This window comes from Hyaena hyaena, unplaced genomic scaffold (assembly GCF_003009895.1).
Source record: "Hyaena hyaena isolate Hyena2069 unplaced genomic scaffold, ASM300989v1 scaffold_285, whole genome shotgun sequence".
NCBI classification, from domain to species: Eukaryota; Metazoa; Chordata; class Mammalia; order Carnivora; family Hyaenidae; genus Hyaena; species Hyaena hyaena.
Window position 1 is genome coordinate 995,334 of NW_024080917.1, and position 20,896 is coordinate 1,016,229.

Genomic DNA, 20,896 nt, shown 5'->3' on the forward strand with positions numbered 1-20,896 from the left:
CTCCCTCCCGCGGAGCCTCGTTCTTCTTCTCCAGGAAAACACGTGAGCTTCTTTGTTGGGCTGGCGGCGCGCGGGCCCGGGCGGCGGGGGTCCGCGGGCGGCCGGCGAGGCCCCGCGCGGTCGCGGACGCCAAGGCCTCGCTGACCTGCTTTTTCTTCTCATCCTTTCCAGCAAATGGCGGATGACGCCGGTGCTGCGGGAGGGCCCGGAGGGCCCGGGGGCCCTGGAATGGGAGGCCGCGGCGGTTTCCGCGGAGGCTTCGGCAGCGGCATCCGGGGTCGGGGCCGCGGTCGGGGCCGGGGCCGGGGCCGAGGCCGCGGAGCTCGCGGAGGCAAGGCCGAGGACAAGGAGGTAGGTTGGGGCCCCGCGCGTGAGAGGGGCCTGTGGGCGGCGGCGCCGGACGGGCGGGCCTAGTCACCGGCGCCTTTCCTCTCCAGTGGATGCCTGTCACCAAGTTGGGCCGCCTGGTCAAGGACATGAAGATCAAGTCCCTGGAGGAGATTTATCTCTTCTCCCTGCCCATCAAGGTAGCGTGTGCGTTCTCCCGCGGACGGGGCGGTGGGTGGGTGTGGCCCCTGGGCGTCTCCTTCGAGCTAAGTTTCAGGGATGACATATATCTCTGGTGGGGCAACTGCAGGCTAGTTCCAGGAATCCAGGCAAAAGTTCTCCAAGGTGGTTTTTCGGCTGCGACAAACGTATCTGTCCCGATGTCCTACCCCGTAGGAATCTGAGATCATTGACTTTTTCTTGGGGGCGTCTCTCAAGGACGAGGTCTTGAAGATTATGCCTGTGCAAAAGCAGACCCGCGCTGGCCAGCGGACCAGGTTCAAGGTATCGCACCCGTTTCTGCCCAGGGGTTTTGCGAGGCTCTCTCAGCTCTGCACAGTCACATTTGTTGTTCCACGTGTGGCTTTCGTAATGGGGAGAGAGAGGAAAGATCTCCTCAGGACCTCAGAGCGGCCTGGTGGTGGCCACTCTTTCCTTGAGGGGTGCAACAGATCCTGGTGTGTGTTCTGCTGCTGTGCAGGGCAGGGGACCGGCGGTCACATCAGGCTTTTTACAGGCATTTGTTGCCATCGGAGATTACAACGGACACGTCGGTCTGGGTGTTAAGTGTTCCAAGGAGGTAGCCACTGCCATCCGCGGGGCCATCATCCTGGCCAAGCTTTCCATTGTCCCGGTGCGGCGAGGCTACTGGGGGAACAAGATCGGCAAACCCCACACTGTACCGTGCAAGGTAGGCTGGGAGGTAGTGACAGGGTCCTGCAGGGGCGCAGACTCCCGTCTGCCTGTCTCCTGACTGTCCCCCCCCCACCCCCCCGCAGGTGACAGGCCGCTGTGGCTCTGTGCTGGTGCGCCTCATCCCCGCCCCCAGAGGCACTGGCATCGTCTCGGCCCCTGTGCCTAAGAAGCTGCTGATGATGGCTGGTATTGACGACTGCTACACCTCGGCCAGGGGCTGCACTGCCACCCTGGGCAACTTTGGTAGGTGGTCCCCACGGTGGGCGGTGGCCTCTCAGCTCCGCTTAATCATACTCTGTGTGTGCTTGGCGTATTTTTAGAGAGACAGAGGAAGGCTCTCCTAATGCACGACAGACTGGTCCAAAGTGGCTTCTCTGTTCCTGGGAGTGCGACAGTTTTCATCTGCACCTGGGGGGTTGTGTCAGAACCCACCAACCCACCGCTGCTATTTTCCCCCTTTCCAGCCAAGGCCACTTTTGATGCCATTTCTAAGACCTACAGCTATCTCACTCCTGATCTTTGGAAAGAGACTGTGTTCACCAAGTCTCCGTATCAGGTACTGGCTGCCTACCCGTCTTGCAAGCCTGGGCGGGGCGGGGGGATGGCATCTGGCTACAACTAAAGTCTCCTGTTTTCCCAGGAATTCACTGACCATCTTGTGAAGACCCACACCAGAGTCTCTGTGCAGAGGACCCAGGCTCCAGCTGTGGCCACCACATAGTTTTGTACGAGAAAAATAAAGTGAATTAAAAGCTTGTTAACAGTGTCTTTTATTTCTCTTATAAGTTTAGTAGCATGTGGGTTTGAAGGCAGATGGACCCAACGAATTAAAACTCAGTAGGTCAGGGGCGCCTGGGTGGCTTAGTCGGTTAAGCATCAGACTTTCGCTTAGGTCATGATCTCGCGGTTCGTGGGTTCGAGCCCCGCATCGGGCTCTGTGCTGACTGCCGGCTCAGAGCCTGGAGCCTGTTTCAGAGTCTGTGTCTCCCTCTCTCTCTGACCCTCCCCTGCTCATGCTGTCTCTCTCTCTCCTAGAAATAAATGTTAAAAAAAAAAAATGCTTAAAACTCAGTGAGTCAATATTGGGGGCCAAAAAAGACCAGAAACCCGATTTCACTTTAACTCTTTTATTTTAGTAGTCAGTTCTGTGACAGGGCTCCAAGAGCTGCCTTACGCAGCGGCGGCCTCCTTGGCGGCTTTCTTTTCTGCCAGCATCCGCTGCTTCTGTTTCGCCAGGCACTTCCTGGCAGAATAATGGGCGCCCAGGTCGTGATCTGAGGAAGAGATGCGGGGAGGGAAGTCAGGGGCCCGTTCTGTTCTTCCACAGACGTAAGCCAGCGTCTGCTCTACAAGCAGAGGGCAGGAAGGCAGCTAAGAAACGTCTCCCCCAACCAGTGGGCACGCTTGGGTTGGGCTGTTGGTAGAAAACCCTGATGAAGGATTGGAGGGGCGAAGGCTGAGGCCGGGCGGGGTCGCTTACATCGGTCCTGGTAGGCCTTGGCCACCTGGGTGAACTGCGCCAGCTCCTTGGCACAGTTTTCCCTGTAGCTCTCGCCCTCCCTCTGCTGACACGCCTTCAGCCTTTCCTGGATGATGTTGACGATTTCTTGATCAACTTTGCTGAAAGAAAAGCCAGGAATGGTCTACAAGGAATCCTTTACCCGTATCCAGGGCTAGTAGGTCTGGGCGCTCTGCCCGTGAGATCTGGGCCACCTCCCTGGGGGCACTGTGCCACCCGCCCCTGTACCAGGGTCTCCCCAGGGAAAGTCTGGCAGGAGATGCTCACTGTGCAAGGCTCAGTACTCCCTGACTTAAAATCGGACATACTAGTCTCTCCTCCATTGCATTTCTGCTTCGAACATGCACAACACATCCTTCTCCTGGCACTCGGTGATGTCCGGCACGCGGCGGAACTCCCGGTGGTAGTAGTAATACTTGTTCTTCGCGTGCTGCCGCTCTATAAACTCTGTAAAAAAAACCCCAGACTCAAGCCCCGCCTGGCTGCATGGGCCATGGTCTGGGCTCTTGGCTTTGTTCTGTCCCACAAACCAAGGAAGCACCAGATTTCCCAAATGTCTCCGGCTCTTACAAAGACTGCCATTTGGACTCTGACAAGTGTGGCTGGTGGCCCTGGGCTACGAATGGGGACATCTACCAGTTTTGGAGGGCTTCCTGGGAGCCATGTCTATTATCTCACTCGGTCCCCGCGACGGGTGGGTCCTTCCCGGTACAGACAGTACTGAGGCCCAGAGAGACAGGACTGCCGATTTGGAACCCTTGCTCTGCAGGCCCACCCTTCTACAGGCCAACCTCCCCCCCAACACAGGGTCTCCAACCTGTAGGCAGATGGCGCGCGCCAGTTTTGCCACCACTGACCTGGCCTCAACTTCCCCACTGGCAAACTAGCAAGCTGGAACCAGTGCAGGCTCATCCCTCCAGACAGAAAACTCTTCCCAAAACACTGCTACAAAGAACAGTGTATTCATTGGGTCCATTGCTATGCCTTTTCCAGATCTGGGGGGTCTGATTTGCTGACTTTATCCTAACAAAAAATCCACCAAGGCATGTTACTCCAAACGTTTTATTGTTGTTGAACGAATGAATTGGTGATTTCTTCTTTTTTAAAGTAGGCTCCATGCCTAGCGTGGAGTCCAACGCATAGCTTGAACTCACAACCCTGACATCAAGACCTGAACTGAGATCAAGAGTGGGATGCTTAACCCACTGAGCCCCCCTGGCGCCCCTGAACTGGTTAATGGATGAATTGCCTGGTATTAGTGACTGAGAGCACTGTGCACTGAGCGAGCCGAGAACTAAACAAACGGGGCAACAAAGAGCTGTTTTAAACAGCTGCCTGGTTTGGACCACAGCTGGAGTATCTGGAAAGCTCTTAGGCGTGGACACACACGGAGTACAAGTCACAGCATATCGAGGTCGAGGGGACCTCGGTCATCACCTGCCTACCTGGGTCATATTGCAGGCCCCTGGAGGTTAGCAGAGAACCCCTCAACACCGTTTGCTGACTGCCTACTGTGCACAACGCAGGATGCAACGCGTGCAAGGAGACGGATTTAACAAGCCTCAGGCCAGGGTACGATCCGCACACAACCCCTAATATTTGGGCGAGCTTGGAGACCTGAGTGGAGGGTTCCCAGGCGGCGGGGGGCCGGAAAGCAGTGAGGGGTCTTGGTGGAGAAGCGAGGTGTGTTCCTAGGGTGCAGTGGAAGAAGAGGGGTGTCCAAAGAGGCGACGGGGCCCCAGGTGTCCGGTGGGAACGGCGGGGACCGGTCACGGGGGGCGAAGCCCTGGGTGCGGCGGAGTATTCCAGGTTGGGCGGCAGGGTGCGGGAAACGCCGAAGGGTGGAAAGGGGACCCTGGGGAGCGGTGAGGCCCGGATGGGGTCCGTACCTCTCATTAGGGTCACAGGCCGGTCCACGAGGACGTCGAAAGCCTTCGTCAAATAGGTTATGGGGTTGGGCAGCGAGGTCTGCGGCGAGGGCGCCGGCGTGCGGCGCGGGGGCTCGGGGTACACGTCCTTGTCCCAGCTATCCGGCATGGCGGCGACACGGAGGGCGCTCTGCTCCGGGACGAGCGAACCTGGCCTCTGCCGGAGTCCCGCGGCCTAGTTCGCCCGCAGCAGAGGACGCCCTAGGGAGGCTGCCCCGGCGCACGGCGGACGGCGCTCGCGAGGCCCTATGGGACTTGTAGTTCGCCCGCTGCAGAGGACGCCATAGGACGGCTGCGCCTGCGCAGGACTACTTGCGCTCGCGAGGCACCATGGGACTCGTAGTTCTACAGGCCCGCCCAATGATGGGCTCGGAAAACCCCTCCCTGCGCTGGTGGTGTGGCATTGGAGCCCGGGCTGCACGGTCTACAGAGCGCGTACTGTGTGCTGGGCGGCGGTCTCGGGGCTTGGAATACACTGGTAGAGGAAACAGAGACCCCTGCTTACATTTTTTACCCCTGCTTACGTTCTAAGACAAGACAGACGCAGGAATAAGCAGACTATTCATTGAGTTTTTTGGTGTGCAGGCATGTGGCACGTGCGGCGGGGAGGAAGGTGAACACAGCTGGGCCCTTCTGGAGAACTCAGGCTGGTAGAACGAACAAAAAATACAACAGAGTCAACAAGTAACATAAACTACCAAACGTCCGACTCTTTCAGGAAGCCTTCCTGAACCGTCCCTTCCCTGCAGTCCTCTCTGGGCTCCACTGTGTCTTCCAGAGCCCTTCATGGACTGGCTAATGCCAGTAAGCTTAGGGGGCCTTTCTGGGGCTTGCCCTGGGGGCCCACCCCCGCAGGGAGAGGTGGCTCCTACGCTGGGTGTGGAGTGCTCTGGTCTGGGACTGAAGTTTCTACCCTGGCCCCAAGCACTGTTGTGCCCCCTGGGGTCGCTCCACCAACCAGGGCCCTGCTGATCCCCCTCCGTGATCTCCACATCTGGCACGGCCCCTGGCCAGCACCACGGAGGGTGCCAGTCACTTCATGCCTGGAGGCTGGGGTTAGGGACATGGAGACTTCAACTCTACAGACGCACAGAATCTGGGATCATAGACATGTCAAATCGTGAAATCGTGAACTCTCAGAAACACACACTGTCAGACCAAAAGAATCTTAACAGTGGCCTATACCGTTGGGCTGAACAAGGGGATCCGACAGAGCCAGCCCCGAGCTGCTGCCGCCACCGCCACGGCTCCCCAGGAGCGTATGAGAAAGCAGAAAACTCGGTTAAAGCCGAGCACGGGGGTGGCAGCTTTTGGCTGCTGCCTGGTAGCAGAGGGGCTTGGGGGATCATGTAGCAGAAGCAGGAAAAAGCATACGAGAGGGAGGAACCCAAGTAGCTTGTGGCTCTGTGCCTCACCCTCTGGTCCTTGGCCCGTGTGCCAGGAGGCGGTGCTACCACAGCCACGTGTCTTGCCGGGCTCAAGGGCCTCGGGCGCGGTGGCCTTCCCTTTCCCTGAGTGTGGGGGCTCCCTCTGTGCTTCCTCCGCCCTCAGGTAGTCTCTCTCCCCCTGGGCCACTCCCGGGGCCAAGGGCTGCCCCTTCCCAGTGACTTAATTCCCTTGGGGCTCAGCCCAAAGTGTTACAAGTACTTTTGTCATTAACGGCAGCAACAACAGAGAATTGTGACATTATATCAGCACAGAATCTTAGCACCAGCAAGGCCAGATCCCCAGGCCCCTCAGAGACATTTTAGGCTGTAAAACTGACTCTATGTGTAGGTTCAGAACTTTATAACCAAAGAATCTTTGCTCTTGGATCACAGCTATTCCCATCTCCCCCCGCTCCCCGCACCCCAGGCAATTTGTCCTCCCCTGCACCCCCCCCCCCCCCCCCCCCCCCAGCCCTCAGGACGGGACAGGAACTGCCTCTGTCTCACTGCCAACAGAGTGGCCCAGACCCTCCTCACAGCCTGAAAGAAGCCCTCTCCCCAACCGGGGTTCCTCGACACTTTACCAGGCCAGCTTGATCCTGGCCTTAGGGGGGTAACACAAGGCAGAACACAAAGTGGGGGGGACCCAGTCCCGGGCCCTGGGGAAAAGGAGTGACAGGCCTGGCTCCAGGTGTCCCCACCCCAGCCTGCCCATCGAATGTCCCCTTTCGCCCCGCCCCAGGCCAGGCCCGCTCCTGGCACCAGAGCCGGTGCCCGCCACGGAACACGACCGCGCTCCTCTGCCAGGGGCTAAATCTGGGACCTGGCTGCTGTGCATCCTGACCCTGCCACTCGACCTCCGGCGCCTGTCGGGGAGGCCCCTTCCCTTCCTGACGTGCCGGGAGCGGCTGCCATGGTCAGTGGGCTAGGGGGTTGGAAGCAGCCAGCTTCCTGGGAGGGGCAGGTGGGCGCCTGGAGTCTCTTCCCGGCAGGGATGGCCCTTGGGCCTGCAGGGGAGGAGGTGACGGAAGGGGACAACAGGGGGCCAGAGCTCAGGCCGTCAGGCGTGGAATGGGCAAGAAGATAGACAGATGGCCGTGGCTCCCTGTCCCTCTAGCCCTGGGCCACGGTGTGCGCCTGTCCCACGAGCGCGGGAAGCCCGCGGGGGAGGAGAGTGTGGTGCCGCCCGGGTCCCCAAGACACTGCGCCGGCGCCAACCTTCCCTCCTTCCCTGTAGACAGGTGCAGGCACTGAAGACCGTGAGGGCCCGCCTGGGGTCTCTAACTCACTTCTCCGGGTCTGGGCTCTGGGCCCAGCGACACCCCAGCTCTGACCGACCCCCCCCTCCCACCCCCAGTCCCACCGGAAGTTCTCTGCCCCCCGGCACGGACACCTGGGGTTCCTGGCCCACAAGCGGAGCAGCCGGCACCGGGGCAAGGTGAAGACTTGGCCCCGGGACGACCCCAGCCGGCCGGTGCACCTCACGGCTTTCCTGGGCTACAAGGCTGGCATGACGCACACCCTTCGAGAGGTGCACCGGCCGGGGCTCAGTGAGTGGCTGCGGGGGGGACATGGGCGGGGAGGGTGTGGAGCGTCCCTGGCTGCCGGAGGGTCTGGCAAAACTTCCTCAGGCCAGGAGCCAGGACGGGGGTCCAGGACGGGAAACGGTCCCAGAAAGGGCGAGGCCACGCTGCCGGAACCACAGTCAGGACACTGCTGTCCCCAAGCGCTGACCACGGGCCGCCCCTCGAGGTGTGTTCTGTCATCACCCCCAGTTTACAGATGAGGAAATTAAGCAGTTATGAAACTTGCCCGCCACCAGTCAGTAAGTGAGGAGCTACGATTCGAAGGCAGGGCCGTGACACACCTTTTGTTTTGAGATCTTGTGGATTCACACGTGGCTCTAAGAGAATCCCATGCACCCTTGGCCCGGTTTCCTAATGGAAACAGCTTATAAACTATGGGAATATGTCACAACCGGATATTGACATGGATACAATCCACCTATCACGTTCAGGTTTCCTGTCACATTTCCTGTGCGTCTGTGCACGCGTGCGTGTGCATATATAGTTCTACGTGGCTCTGCCGTGTGTAAATGTGTGTACCATGGAACATTCCATCCCCACAGGAGTCCTTCCTGCTGCCCTTCACCCCTCCAACTTTCTGGAACTCATCTGTTCTTCATCTCTCCTTATACACACACACACACACACACACACACACACACACACATACATATATATATAGAGAGAGAGAGAGAGGGAGGGAGGGAGAGAGAAAGGGAGAGAGAGTGTGTGAGCAGGGAGGAGCAGAGAGAGGGGAGAGAGAATCCCAAGCAGGCTCCACACTGACGGTGGGCTCGATCCCACGAACTGTGAGACCATGAGCTGAGCTGAAATCAAGAGTTGGACACTTAATCAACTGAGCCACACAGGCTCCCCATCTCCTCATCTATTTTTTAGACATACTTTTACTTTGTTTTAGTGTCAGTAATAACATCTATAAAATCATGGGTTTTAGAGAAAGTATAGGTATTTTGCTATAACTCTTCAACATATATTCATAACTATTAAAATTACAACACGAGGGGTGCCTGGGTGGCTTAGTCGGTTAAGCGTCCGACTTTCGCTTAGGTCATGATCTCGCGGTTTGTGAGTTTGAGCCCCACGTCGGGCTCTGTGCTGACTGCCAGCTCAGAGCCTGGAGCCTGTTTCACAGTCTGTGTCTCTCTCTCTCTCTGACCCTCCCCTGTTCACGCTGTCTCTCTCTCCTAGAAATAAATAAAAATATTTTAAAAAATAAATAAATAAAAAATAAAATTACAACACGAAAGGAATCCCAGCCCTCCCCTTTGGGGGATGCGGCCTGGCTGTTGGCTAGCCCATTTCCAGACAATCTGGTGGGGAAACTGAGGCCAGGAGCAGGTCAAGTATTGTCTGAGACCTGAGTCAGAGCTAGCAGAGGCCACTTGAAGGACCCTGCCCCGCACCTGCCCCTTGTCCCAGACGGAGCAGAGAGAAGGGACAGGGAGGGTGCCGGCTGGGGGCTGGAGGTCAGTGGGCGCCCTAAGGCCATGGTGCTCCATCCCCTTGGGCGGGAGGGATGTAGCTGGCTCTTCCACGCCATCCCTTTCCCAGAGGCTCTCCTTCATGCCCCTGTCTCTGGGTCCCATCCAGAAATTTCCAGGCGGGAGGAAGTAGAGGCAGTGACCATTGTGGAGACGCCGCCTCTGGTGGTGGTCGGCGTTGTGGGCTACGTGGCCACTCCTCGGGGCCTGCGGAGCTTCAAGACCATCTTTGCAGAACACCTCAGCGACGAGTGCCGCCGCCGCTTCTACAAGGACTGGTGAGCGCTGCCCTCAGGTGGACCGCGTGTGGGCTGGCACGATAGGGGTGGGTGGGCGGGGGAAGTGGCAGCAGTGTATGGAAGGCAGGAAAGTGGGGGGGGGGTTGCTTCCTAGCAGCCAGGGTGAAAAGGGAAATAGCTAGCTGACAAGCTCTTCTCATCAGAAAGGAAGGCATTTTGGGGCACTAAGTCCTGAAAGGGAAGGCCCATGAGCCCAAGGAACCTGATGGACACCCCATCTTTACAGAGTTAGAGGCATAGTCCAGTCCTGGACCTCTATGGGCCCCTGAGCCAGAGCAGGCTGTATGACTGCAGGCGAGCTGGCTCACCTCTTAAGAGTCTCTTAGATTGACACCCTCCCCCCCATCACAGACACCACCAGATGGAGATGCCATCCGATGGAGTAATCCCTTTGTCATGAGGCCGCCGTGAGGGTTAGATGAGCAGTGTGTCAAGTGCTCAGCACACAGAAAGGTCTCACCGAATCCCAGCCAGCCTTGCTTTTGTTCGCTCTACTGTTATGGATTTGGTCCTCACCCAGGGACTTTTGTGAGCTTGTTTCTTCCTCTGTAGAACGGGGACAATACATTCAGCTTCCAGAGTTTGGGTGAGGTTTAGGAACGACGTGGCCTGGTGCCTGGCCAGTACCGTGTTGGCTCTAGGAGCGGGGTCTGCAGCTATAGCAGGGTAGGCAGGTGGTCGCGGGGCTGAGCAGCATGAGCCTCCCTCGACTGACACTCCCCCGCAGGCCTCAGGAGGCAGGAGCATGTCCGCTCTACAGAGCAGGAGCCCAGACCTCCCTTCCTTCCTCCCTTCCTTCCTCCCTTCCTTCCTCCCTCCCTTCCTCCCTCCCTCCCTCCCTCCCTTCCTTCCTTCCTTCCTTCCTTCCTTTCCATCCAGAAAGAAGGTGGCTGGAAGCAGCCCAGGGGCCCCAGGGGATGGCCCAGCCGTGGTCTCCCTGGGGAGGGAAGGAGGCAGGAGGGGACATCTGCTGCCCTAGGAGCCCTGTTTGGTGGGCTGTGGGCACGCGGGGGCTGGCCAGGCCCGTGGAGCTGCCCGGCTGCCCCCCTAAGGGTCTCCCGTGTGTGGCTCAGGCACAAGAGCAAGAAGAAAGCATTCACCAAGGCCTGCAAGAGGTGGCGGGACGCCGAGGGCAGGAAGCAGCTGCAGAAGGACTTCGCCGCCATGAAGAAGTACTGCAAGGTCATCCGTGTCATTGTCCACACCCAGGTCAGCCCTGCCGCCTTGTGCACACCCGGTGGGCCCACCCTCCCCCGCGCCAGCTTCCAGGAGTCCTGGCAAATGTCAGCCTAAAAATACACGAGCCCAGGGCACAGGTCCAAAGGGTTGGGTGACTGGCTGTGCTGTGCCTGCAGCCCCCGGGATGGGATGCTGGCATCAGGCTGCTCTGCGGGCTCTGGGGCATCCGCCGAGCCGAGTGGTCAGCTGAGGCCCTGACATGCCCCCAAAGGCCCGGATCTCCTGCCAAATGTCCAGTGTGGAGGGCCAGCCGCCTCCCTTCGGGCCCTGACACGAGCGTGTATGTGAGTCCACATCCAGACACGGGGTCTGGCTTGATGTGGGCTGACAGGTTACTAGCATCTTCCAGCTTCTTCGGCGTCTTGTCCGTAGGGGAGGCTTGCGTAGGCCTGGAGCAGCGCCCCCTGTCCCCTTGCCTCAGTTACTGCCGCACCTGCTCCTCCTGGTTACGTGGGTCTTTGGTTTTGTCCATTTCCCTTTACAGACGAGCTCCGTGGGGGCGGGGGCCACGGCCGCCTGCACAGTGCTGTGCCTCCCAGCACCCACCGAGGGCCTTGTATGCAGTAGGTGCTCCATACGTGCTTGTGGAGCACTAGGCTGTGACCTGTGTCCCTGCTTCTACCTGTGTGTCCCCGCAGCCCGTGCCTCACGCAGCAGCAGCCAGAGGTGTCTAAAAATATGAACCAGATTGTGTCACAGCCTGCACTTAGAACAAAGCCCGAGCTTCTCCCTACGAGACTTGCCCAGGCAGGGCCCAGCTCACCTCTGACTTCATCCTGCACCATGTTCCTCCTTGCTCACCACGGTCTAGTCACCTTGCTCTCCTTTCCAGCCCACCAACTCCCCAGGATCGTCCCTGCCACAGGGCCTTTGCACAGATGGCTCCCCGTTCCCAAAACTTTCAGATCTTCACTCAGTAGCTCCTTCTTGTTATTGGTGTCCCCTCAGAGGGGTCCTGCCTGGCTGCCTTACGTGCAGTAACTGTCCCTGCTGCCCCCCATATTCCATCAGAACATTCAGCCCTCCCTAGTGCCCAGCACAGAATACAGCATATCAACACACCAGAGCAGTAGAACATGTGTTGAATGCATGTGCGCACGAAAGCCTGCTGGGGGTCACCAGGCAGTCGTGCCAGGTCTGCAAACGGGGGGTGCGGCCCTCTGGATCCTGCAGATGAAGCTGCTGCCTTTCCGGCAGAAGAAGGCCCACATCATGGAGATCCAGCTGAATGGCGGCACAGTGGCTGAGAAGGTGGCCTGGGCCCAGGCCCGGCTGGAGAAGCAGGTGCCGGTGCACAGTGTGTTCAGCCAGAACGAGGTCATTGATGTCATTGCTGTTACCAAGGGCCGGGGTGTCAAAGGTAGGGCCAGGTGGGGACAGGGTGCTGGGAAGGCTGGCTGGAGGGGTGGCGGCCAGACTGGCCTCTAAGCCGCTAGCCCGCCCCCACCCCCTGCAGGGGTCACGAGCCGCTGGCATACCAAGAAGCTGCCGCGGAAGACCCACAAAGGGCTGCGCAAGGTGGCCTGCATTGGCGCCTGGCACCCTGCCCGCGTGGGCTGCTCCATTGCTCGGGCCGGGCAGAAGGGTTACCACCACCGCACGGAGCTGAACAAGAAGGTGCGTCCACAGTCCTGGGGGTAGAGGGACACTCATGACCAGACCCCAGCGGGTAGGGTGCCTGACCCAGACGGTGCCTGGCCCCCCAAAGGCTCTGAAATGCCCCTGCCAGTGCCTGGGTAGGAGCACACATGCTGATGGGCATAGACTGCCACCTGCTGGCTGCAATGTGCCCTGTTCTCCCCGCAGATCTACCGCATCGGCCGCGGGGTGCATATGGAGGATGGGAAGGTGGTCAAGAACAATGCATCCACCAGCTACGACATGACCGACAAGTCCATCACGCCACTGGTGAGGGGTCTGGCGTGCGTGTGTGGGGCGGGTGTGGGGTACCGCCCTGCCCCAAGGGCTCAGGCACCAGGGAGCAGCCGCCTGGGTGGGGCAAACCCCTGCTGTCCCTGCATCACCTGAGCCCTCTCTGCACACAGCTTACACTCCAATTGCTGTCATGGGGTGTGGAGCATGGCAGTTCCAGCCGTGGCCTTGGACTCGAGCCACCTGGCTTCAAGTCCCGGCTGCACTCTGCAGCGGCTGCAAGGCCTGAACAAGTGATTCCGCTTCTCCAAGCCTCAGTGTCTCCCTCAGATGCAGTGTTCAAAGAGATAAGGACTTGGAATGTGGCTCAGGTGCTGCCTAGGCCAAGGGCTGGCTCCAGCTCATGCGTGGGGAGCTCTCGCGGGCCTTGCGGCTACTTCTAACCCTGCAGCCCCTTTCTGAGCCTGCGCCCTGACCCACCTCCCCGCAGGGAGGCTTCCCCCACTACGGGGACGTCAACAACGACTTCGTTATGCTGAAGGGTTGCATCGCGGGCACCAAGAAGCGGGTCATCACACTGAGGAAGGTCAGCGCCTCTGTGGTGGGAGGGTCGGGGGACTGGCCTGCCCTGTCCTCCACCGCGCTCTGAGGAGGGTGGGAACGAGACCAGCAAAAAGGGAGGGGTTCTGGCGGGAGCTGAGCGAGACCTGCCGGGTGGCCTGGGGTGGCGGGAGCCGGTGGGCCAGGACCCCGCATCTCACTCTCTTCTCCCAGTCCCTCCTGGTGCACCACAGCCGCCAGGGCCTGGAGAACATTGAACTCAAGTTCATCGACACCACTTCCAAGTTTGGCCATGGCCGCTTCCAGACAGCCCAAGAGAAGAGGGTGTTCATGGTGAGCCCACCCACCCGTTGTCCCTGGGGCCCAGACCCCACACCCCTCTCGCGCCAGAGTTGGGTTAGCTGGAGCAGGTGAGGGTGGCTGGGCGCCCCCTGCATTCATCCGCAGGAGGTGATTCATCCCAGGCAGTGGCTGGCGCGGGAAAGCAGAGCAGCGGCTGGCCAGGGGCAGGTGTCCCGGCTAGACCGCTCCTGTCCCCTCAACCCCCAACCAGGGTCCCCAGAAGAAGCATCTTGAGAAGGAAAAGTCCGAGAGCTCGAGAGACCTATAGGCGGCTTGGGATGGAGGGATCCTGAAGGAAGCGCGGCGCGACCCCCGCCTGCCCCCTCTGTCTAATAAAGTGCGAGGCGACTCTTCCCACGGTGTCTCAGAGTCGGGAGCGCGGAAAGGGAGGGGGCGGCGAGTGGCCCGGGCAGGACCCCGGCGGCGAGGCGCTGTTCCAAGCCAGCGCAGCTCAGCGGCGCCCCCTGGCGCTCGGGCGGGGCTGCAGAGGGCGGGCGTCCGGGACGCCGCACCGGACGGTTCCTAGGAGTAGTCCGGGGGCGGGACCTGTGAGGAAACGGCGGAGGGCAGGTCCTCGTCCCAGGAGAGATTGGTCCGCGGGAGGGGCGGGACCTCAGTGACGGATCGTGATTGGCCCTCTGCAGGGGGCGGGGCCTCAGTCCGGATCCGGGCAGTGATTGGACTCGGGAGGAGGGGCGGGGCCCGGGCGCAGGCCAGGCGGCGGTCGGCCAGTGGCCTGGGATCTGTCGGAGGAAGCGGTCGTCCCGCGGCCCCTCAGGCGCCATGTCATTCTGCAGCTTCTTCGGGGGCGAGGTTTTCCAGAACCACTTTGAGCCAGGTCTGTTCTGTGAAGGGGGCGTCGCTGCTCTCGGGCGGCGGTGGAGCCCTGGAGCCCCAGGAAGGGTGGGCTCCACCAGGGGCGAGTGTGATCGCGCGGGGAGCAGCGCCTGTGTGTAAAGGGGAGCACGGAGTCGGGGGGCCTGGGGAGCCTGGAAAGCAGGGGTTCCTGAGGGGAAAGGGGACGTTAGAGTGAGGGGGTCGCTGACCTCGAGGGGTGTGTGAGCACAGCTGTTTTCGGGAGGAATCCGTGGGGTCCGGGTACAGGGAAGGGGTGACGCCGGTGGGGGCGGATCCAGATTAGGATTTGGACTTCAGAGGGATGCGACGGAGGATCTTGCCCTGGGCATCCTCCTGGTGACACCCCTGCCTTTTCCCCTTCCCAGTTCCTGGGACCCTCAGGGTAAGCTGGCAAGCACAGAGCGTTACCTTTCCGACCCATGTGTCGACCCGGGTGCCTCCCCAGTCTGTCCAGGACCCTGGGGTTGGGTAACCAGGAGAGCCGCTGGGCAACCAAGTGCCAGTGAAATTTGACCACATAGCTGGAGTGGGGGAGGTAGTGGTTTGGGACATGGACAACTGTCAGCCCAGGCCGCAGGCTCTGAGAGGCCCTGGTGTGCATTCTTCTGGGCTGTGCTGCCTAGTAATGGACTAATTTGGTAAAACCGCCCCACAACCAAGACTAGGGCAGCACACTTCCTGGGTGTCAGCCCTCCAGGGGGCTGAGCTGTGACACTGGGCATCTATGGATGTCAGCTGTGACACAGGACTCTCTGGGCAAAGCCCTCTGAGGCTCTCTGGCCACGGGACCCCACTGGTCCTTAGGGGGCTCCGCCAGGCAGGAAGCGCCACTTCCGCAACCCCTCAGCATCCCCCTTGGCCTCCTTCTCCAGCTGTTGACAAAGGCCGCGTAGCTCGTGGACTCTGGGGGAGGCTGTTCTCAGGCTGGGCAGTGGGTGTGGGGTACCCCTTTGGGGGGCCCCAAGCAATTGCCTGTTCCACAAGTCAGTTTTGCAACTTTCCCCCCGCCCTCAAAGTGATCTTTTGGGGATGAGTTAAAACCTGTTCTCTTCCTGGGCCTCTGTCTTCCTGGGCCCCCTGTCTGGCCTGGAGACCTTTCTGTTGGGACCGTTCTCTTCCCTCACAGAGAGCAGACCAGTGGTTGGGTGTCCAGCTCAAGGCCTCCCTGGGCATCAGGAATGGCCGCTTGGGAAGGGAGGCAGGCCGGGGCCTGCTGGGGTCAGAGTGCTGTGTTCTCATCGCACACCTGGGCTCCTTCCTGACTGCGCGCCCTGGAGCCGAGTGTTTTCCATCACTCAGCCACCTCATGTCTCAAATGGAAAGGTTCTCTTAAAAAACAAAACTGCAAAAGGGGCTCCTTGCTGGCTCAGTTGGTGGAGCATGTGACTACTTATCTCAGGGTCGGGAGTTCAAGCCCCATGTTGGGCATGGAGCCTACTTGAAAACAACCAACCACACAACTAAGCTAAACTGGAAAGGTCTGCATCACAGGACTGTGGATAAGATTCAGTGAGATAAGTGTGAAAAGTGGCTCTTAGCACATGCTGAAAACCACTGAATGTGAGCTCAGGGGTGTGTTCCTGGGAGTGGCAGGTGGGGGCGCGGGGAGGCTGTGCAGCCCACCCTCCAGACGGCGGTTCTCCTAGACCCAAAGATTTGGGAGCTCACCCCAGAGAGGATCGAGCCAACATGCCTGCCTTTGTCTTTCCTTCTGCCCCCAGGGGTCTATGTGTGTGCCAAATGCGGCTACGAGCTCTTCTCCAGCCTCTCGAAGTACGCACACTCGTCCCCGTGGCCGGCCTTCACTGAGACCATTCATGCTGATAGCGTGGCCAAGCGTCCTGAGCACAATTTGCCTAAAGCCTTAAAGGTGGGTGGCAGCAGCCGCAGGGGGTGGGATGGGGCATTGGCCAGGGAGAGCCTGAGGGCGGCTGCTCCTTCTCTGTCCCCCCCAGCCCTCGGGACTTAGAGTCTGTCTATTTTGGAAGCACCTGGGGTCCTGGGGTCCTGATGGAGACGGGGAGACAGGCCTGCTTTCCCGTGTGGGCTCCCTCCGACCTCTCCTGCCCACAGTTACTTTGGGAAGTGGGTGGGGGAAGACACCATCTCTGCTGGTGGCGGGGGCAGGGGCATCACTGAGGCTGTTCTGTGGTCTTTCCAGGTGTCCTGTGGCAAGTGTGGCAACGGGCTGGGACATGAGTTCTTGAACGATGGCCCCAAGCCGGGGCAGTCCCGCTTCTGAATATTTAGCAGCTCGCTGAAGTTCATCCCGAAAGGTGAGCTGGACACGGGCCTGTCAAATATTTCAGAGGCCCGGGCGTGGGGAACATACCCTTCTCCTCCACTCAGTGACGAAGCATGGGGGCACCAAAGTGCAGTGCCCAGGAGCTGCCCAGGGCCACCCCAGAAGGTGGCTGCAGGGCAAGGATAAGGGGCAGGTGTCCCGGCTGATCACGGGGTGCCCCAACAGGGGCATTAGAGGGTAGATGTGGCCAAGGGCTCTCTGTGGGGGCCTGGACCTTCCCAGAGATTAGACGAGGAGGCAGGGCCAGGCAGACGCTGAGGGCTGGGCTGTGTGGCCACGGGCTTGCTCCTCGGCCTCTCTGAGCTGGCCTGCTGCTCTGCATAGTGTGTGTGATTGCAGAGCCTCCCTCACAGGCTGTTTGAGGACAGCCACGATGACGTGATGGGCTCGCGCCTGGCACCCCGTGAGAGCTCTTGTGGGGTGCCTGTTGGCCATTCTTTTTTCTTTTTCTTTTTTTTAATGTTTTATTTATTTCTGAGAGAGAGAGAGACCATGTGAGCAGGGGAGGGTCAGAGAGAGAGGGAGGCACAGAATCGGAAGCAGGCTCTAGGCTCTGAGCTAGCTGTCAGCACAGAGCCCGAAGCGGGGCTTGAACCCATGAACTGTGAGATCATGACCTGAGCTGAAGTCGGCCGCTTAACCGACTGAGCCACCCAGGTGCCCCGGCAGTATTTTTTTTTAATATTTACTTATTTTTGAGAGAAAGACATGCACACACAGAGTATGAGTGGGGGAGGGGCAGAGAGAGGGAGACACTGAATCTGAAGCAGCTCCAGGCTCTGAGCTGTCAGCACCAGAGCCCAACGTTGGGCTCGAACTCGCAAACTGTAAGATCATGACCCGATCTGAAGTTGGACACTTAACCGACTGAGCCGCCCCCGGGAGTATTCTTATTTGAGGTTTCTCTGCCCTCTGAAGGTAGAGTGTCCCTGCGAAACCTTGCGTGAGCCAGAACCTTTCGTGCGCGAAACCTTTCGTGGGCAGCGAGGAGTGCCTCCCCGTTCCCGGAAGTTCGCCTTGTGCCACTTCCTTGTTAGGAAAGGCCTTGTGAATCAGTACCTGTTTTCAGTAACTGACAGAAGTCCAGAGGATTCTCGCTTATGATCAAAGCCATTACCTTACTCACGTAGATAACACACACATAATGTACGTGAAACGTAAAAGCAGAGTGGCCCAGCTCTTGGGGGCAGGGCTCCGGTGCCGGGGGTTTGCTTGGGCAGCTTTTATCTGGGTTTTATCTGAGCGCAGCGTTCCCTCTGGCCCTGTGCCCTCCTGCTCGCGCCGGTTCTCACACATCAGCACATGTGTCTGCACAGCGGCCCCCCACCCCGCCCCTGGACTCCTGCCCACACTTGGTAGCTCAAATCCCAGCTCCCTACTTGCCGCCAGCAGGACCGTGGCCAGTCCGCAATCTCAGTTTGGTCCTCTGTAAAATGGGCTTGCTAACGGCACATGCTCGCTACCGGCCCTGGGGGAGTGAGGGTAAGTGAGAGGAGGGTCTGAAGGGCCAGTGACGGGAAGGTGTGACGTTGTGGTTACTGAGCTTTGTGCTGTGGGGGAAGGAGAGACCGGGCTCTCCTGGAAATCTCGGGGAACAAAATGAGGCACACAGGCTCCCCCCAAGCCAGGCACCCAGCTCCTCCCAGCCGCCCTGTTCTTTTTTTTTTTTTTTTTAAATATTTTTTATTTATTTTTAGGAGAGAGAGAGAGAGACAGTGTGAGCAGGGGAGGGTCAGAGAGAGAGGGAGTCACAGACTGAAATAGGCTCCAGGCTCTGAACTGGCAGTCAGCACAGAGCCCGACGCGGGGCTCGAACCCACGAACCGTGAGATCATGACCCAAGCGAAAGTCGGACGCTTAACCGACTAAGCCACCCAGGCGCCCCTCAGCCGCCCTGTTCTGCAGGCTGGAGCAGGGGTGGCTCGCTCGGGGAATGGTGTCTGCAGCATAATTCAGCAGTGGTTTGTCTTTCTCTCCCTTCCCTCCTTTCTTTTAGGCAAAGGAACTTCTGCCTCTCAGGAGCCGTAGGCGGGCAGCACACACTTATACTAGCCGGACACTGCGCTGTAGCCACACCCCAGCCAGCCTACCTCGGAACTGGAACCCCAGACACTCAGACAGGGGAGGGGGCTAGCTGAAGCATCAGGAAGTCTCGGCTCTGCACAGGTTCTCCTGGGGAAAAGCACTGCTCTGCAGCCATAGCCCACACCCTGGTGCCCTCTGGGGCCCCCTGTGGGCTTACCTTGGCCTCTTGCTCGTATGGGAGTCTCAGGGAGGTGGGCTGTAAGCCTAGCTTGTCTCTGAATGACGGTACACCCCCACCTTCTCTTCTCCTCAGCCCGCTGCCCCCTCCCTGTCTGGACTCGCCCTTGGGGGACCCGATTCTGAGCCCGGCTCTGGCCCCCGCCAAAGCTCGCGCCCATCTCCCCCAGGATGGGCTACGAGACAGAGTGCGGAGGGAGGCAGCCCTGGCCGGCTGCTCCGGCCCTGGTCACTACATGATTCACTCTGGCCAAAGCCTTCCAGGCAGCCGGAGTGGTGATGACCTGTGACCACTGGAGCAGCAGACCAGGGGCCAGATTTCTGGTCTCTCAGTTCTCAGAGGAGAGATCCTGAGCCGGGTTTCACAACCGCACCTCACCTGGGCTTAGGAAAGAGGCTGTTGCTCCATCACCTTGGTTGTGCAAGGCCAGGGCCCGGAAGTTCACAGCCCACAGCCCACACCTTCCCCGGGAGCAGCGTGCCTTCTTGTACACACTCTGAAGCCTTCCCTGTCTGGAAAGGTGGGTGGTGCCCAAGCCACTCCCATCTTGATTCCTCTCCTGAGTACCCGGGGGGGTCAGTAAACAAACGGAATACAGGCTGGCTGTCTTTTTTTTTTTTTTTTTTTTATGTTTTTTTTATTTATTTCTAGGAGAGAGAGAGACAGCGTGAGCAGGGGAGGGTCAGAGAGAGAGAGGGAGTCACAGACTCTGAAACAGGCTCCAGGCTCTGAGCTGGCAGTCAGCACAGAGCCCGATGCGGGGCTCGAACCCACGAACCGCGAGATCATGACCTAAGCGAAAGTCGGACGCTTAACCGACTAAGCCACCCAGGCGCCCCGAGGCTGGCTGTCTTTATTCACACCAGGGACACCAGGACACATCGTTCCACTTGTTCCACAAATATTTATGGAGCAAGTGCCGCCTGCTGCTGCGGAGGCAGTGGTAAGACAGACAGACGGACAGATGGACGGACGGGGCTCCTTCAGGGCCTTCCCGTGTGTTTGGGGAGATAGGAAGTTCATCAGATGATGATCAGGGCTGTGCATATGTACCCCAGAGTAAGGACGCTCAGTTGTGTGGAGGGTGATTGGGGGCTGGGCATTAGGGGGCGGGATCACAGTGAAAGGAAGTAAAGTTGAATCAGGCTGAGTGTTTCAATAGGGCCTCACTAAGCAGAGATTCTGGGTTTAACGGTGCTGCTCAGGGAATCAGAAGGCTATTGAACCATTTGGTGGCCTGGTTGGCTGAGACATAGACCAAGAGGTGCCCCCCACCCCCACCCCCGAGTGCGTGTGGAATGCTGGCCTGCCTTGCTCTAATGGAGGAAGGGATCCCAGAGCTTAGGGAGAAGGGAGTGTCAGATTTGATAGACCCGCTCAGCAGCCACGTCGGGGTCCGAGGACGACTTTCACCATGATTGTGAGGAATGTGTTTGCGAGGGAAGCCCCTGCAGCTTCTCTGGAGGCCGGGAATTACACGGAACGCTGCCACCGGACTAAACGCAGCGGGGTCCCTGGATCCTGAGGCACAGGGCTCACGTGGCAGCACACAGTAGCCAGAGGCTAGGAGGGGACAGGCCCAAAACAGAGTCAAAGCAGCTAGGACTGGCCGACGCGCACAGAGCTCTGGCGTCCGCCAGCTGGTCATGGCGCCCCCAGAAGTGAAATAGACGGGACACCTACGGAATTCTTACCAAGCGGAATGAGCAGAAGAGTTCTAGGCCGAGTGAGCAAGAGTCTAACTTGAATGGTGAAAGCAGAATCCTGACGCCTCCGTCAGTTCCCCAGACTTGCGCCTGTTTACAGACCCACAGCTGCTTGACTGGACCAGAGGCTGGGGTCCCTTGAGGAAGGACCCTGCTGTATCACCAAGAGTTGATATTGTTACTCTGTCTCCCAGCCTTCCCCAAAGAGACCCACACCAGGGTGGCTGTACACCGGAGAAGAGGAAGTAATCAGGCGTTCTGGGGTGGT

General features: G+C 59.3%; 4 protein-coding genes and 2 non-coding genes across 6 annotated transcripts; 5 read left to right on the forward strand and 1 right to left on the reverse strand.

Moving 5' to 3' along the window:
• Nucleotides 1-23: 23 nt before the first annotated feature.
• RPS2 (ribosomal protein S2) lies at nucleotides 24-2,003 on the forward strand. Its single transcript, XM_039246735.1, has 8 exons — nucleotides 24-42; nucleotides 172-351; nucleotides 438-527; nucleotides 724-831; nucleotides 1,064-1,237; nucleotides 1,326-1,485; nucleotides 1,707-1,798; nucleotides 1,883-2,003. The coding sequence occupies exons 2-8, from the start codon at nucleotides 175-177 to the stop codon at nucleotides 1,961-1,963; spliced, it is 882 nt and encodes a 293-aa protein (XP_039102666.1). The 5' UTR covers nucleotides 24-42; nucleotides 172-174; the 3' UTR covers nucleotides 1,964-2,003.
• LOC120241616 lies at nucleotides 867-1,000 on the forward strand. Its single transcript, XR_005530910.1, has one exon. It is a non-coding gene; the product is annotated as a small nucleolar RNA SNORA64/SNORA10 family (small nucleolar RNA).
• On the forward strand, nucleotides 1,511-1,639 carry LOC120241617. The gene has a single exon (XR_005530911.1). It is a non-coding gene; the product is annotated as a small nucleolar RNA SNORA64/SNORA10 family (small nucleolar RNA).
• Nucleotides 2,004-2,353: 350 nt separating the features above from the next.
• On the reverse strand, nucleotides 2,354-4,917 carry NDUFB10 (NADH:ubiquinone oxidoreductase subunit B10). Its single transcript, XM_039246662.1, has 4 exons — nucleotides 4,651-4,917; nucleotides 3,070-3,208; nucleotides 2,723-2,862; nucleotides 2,354-2,516 (listed from the first exon to the last, which is right to left on the reverse strand). Exons 1-4 carry the CDS (start codon nucleotides 4,796-4,798, stop codon nucleotides 2,413-2,415), a joined length of 531 nt encoding a protein of 176 aa, XP_039102593.1. The 5' UTR covers nucleotides 4,799-4,917; the 3' UTR covers nucleotides 2,354-2,412.
• A 2,270-nt stretch (nucleotides 4,918-7,187) lies between these two features.
• RPL3L (ribosomal protein L3 like) lies at nucleotides 7,188-13,850 on the forward strand. The gene is made up of 10 exons (XM_039246767.1): nucleotides 7,188-7,349; nucleotides 7,474-7,666; nucleotides 9,293-9,461; nucleotides 10,556-10,691; nucleotides 11,895-12,081; nucleotides 12,178-12,338; nucleotides 12,528-12,629; nucleotides 13,084-13,179; nucleotides 13,368-13,487; nucleotides 13,708-13,850. The coding sequence occupies exons 1-10, from the start codon at nucleotides 7,188-7,190 to the stop codon at nucleotides 13,762-13,764; spliced, it is 1,383 nt and encodes a 460-aa protein (XP_039102698.1). The 3' UTR covers nucleotides 13,765-13,850.
• Nucleotides 13,851-14,215: 365 nt separating this feature from the next.
• On the forward strand, nucleotides 14,216-19,520 carry MSRB1 (methionine sulfoxide reductase B1). Its single transcript, XM_039246663.1, has 4 exons — nucleotides 14,216-14,334; nucleotides 16,076-16,224; nucleotides 16,516-16,630; nucleotides 18,656-19,520. Exons 1-4 carry the CDS (start codon nucleotides 14,280-14,282, stop codon nucleotides 18,685-18,687), a joined length of 351 nt encoding a protein of 116 aa, XP_039102594.1. The 5' UTR covers nucleotides 14,216-14,279; the 3' UTR covers nucleotides 18,688-19,520.
• The last annotated feature ends 1,376 nt before the right edge of the window (nucleotides 19,521-20,896 follow it).

What these genes read in the sequence shown, in the direction of transcription:
- NDUFB10 (XM_039246662.1), bottom strand. Translation starts at nt 4,798, where the DNA reads ATGCCGGATAGCTGGGACAAGGACGTGTACCCCGAGCCCCCGCGCCGC. An exon ending in GCCTGTGACCCTAATGAGAG is followed by an intron (nt 3,209 to 4,650) that starts GTACGGACCCCA and finishes TTTTTTTTACAG; the next exon opens with AGTTTATAGAGCGGCAGCAC. An exon ending in CAAGGCCTACCAGGACCGAT is followed by an intron (nt 2,517 to 2,722) that starts GTAAGCGACCCC and finishes TCTCTTCCTCAG; the next exon opens with ATCACGACCTGGGCGCCCAT.
- RPS2 (XM_039246735.1), top strand. Translation starts at nt 175, where the DNA reads ATGGCGGATGACGCCGGTGCTGCGGGAGGGCCCGGAGGGCCCGGGGGC. An exon ending in TCTTCTCCCTGCCCATCAAG is followed by an intron (nt 528 to 723) that starts GTAGCGTGTGCG and finishes CCTACCCCGTAG; the next exon opens with GAATCTGAGATCATTGACTT. An exon ending in TCACCAAGTCTCCGTATCAG is followed by an intron (nt 1,799 to 1,882) that starts GTACTGGCTGCC and finishes CTGTTTTCCCAG; the next exon opens with GAATTCACTGACCATCTTGT.
- RPL3L (XM_039246767.1), top strand. Translation starts at nt 7,188, where the DNA reads ATGGGCAAGAAGATAGACAGATGGCCGTGGCTCCCTGTCCCTCTAGCC. An exon ending in CCAACCTTCCCTCCTTCCCT is followed by an intron (nt 7,350 to 7,473) that starts GTAGACAGGTGC and finishes TCCCACCCCCAG; the next exon opens with TCCCACCGGAAGTTCTCTGC. An exon ending in GCACGGAGCTGAACAAGAAG is followed by an intron (nt 12,339 to 12,527) that starts GTGCGTCCACAG and finishes TTCTCCCCGCAG; the next exon opens with ATCTACCGCATCGGCCGCGG.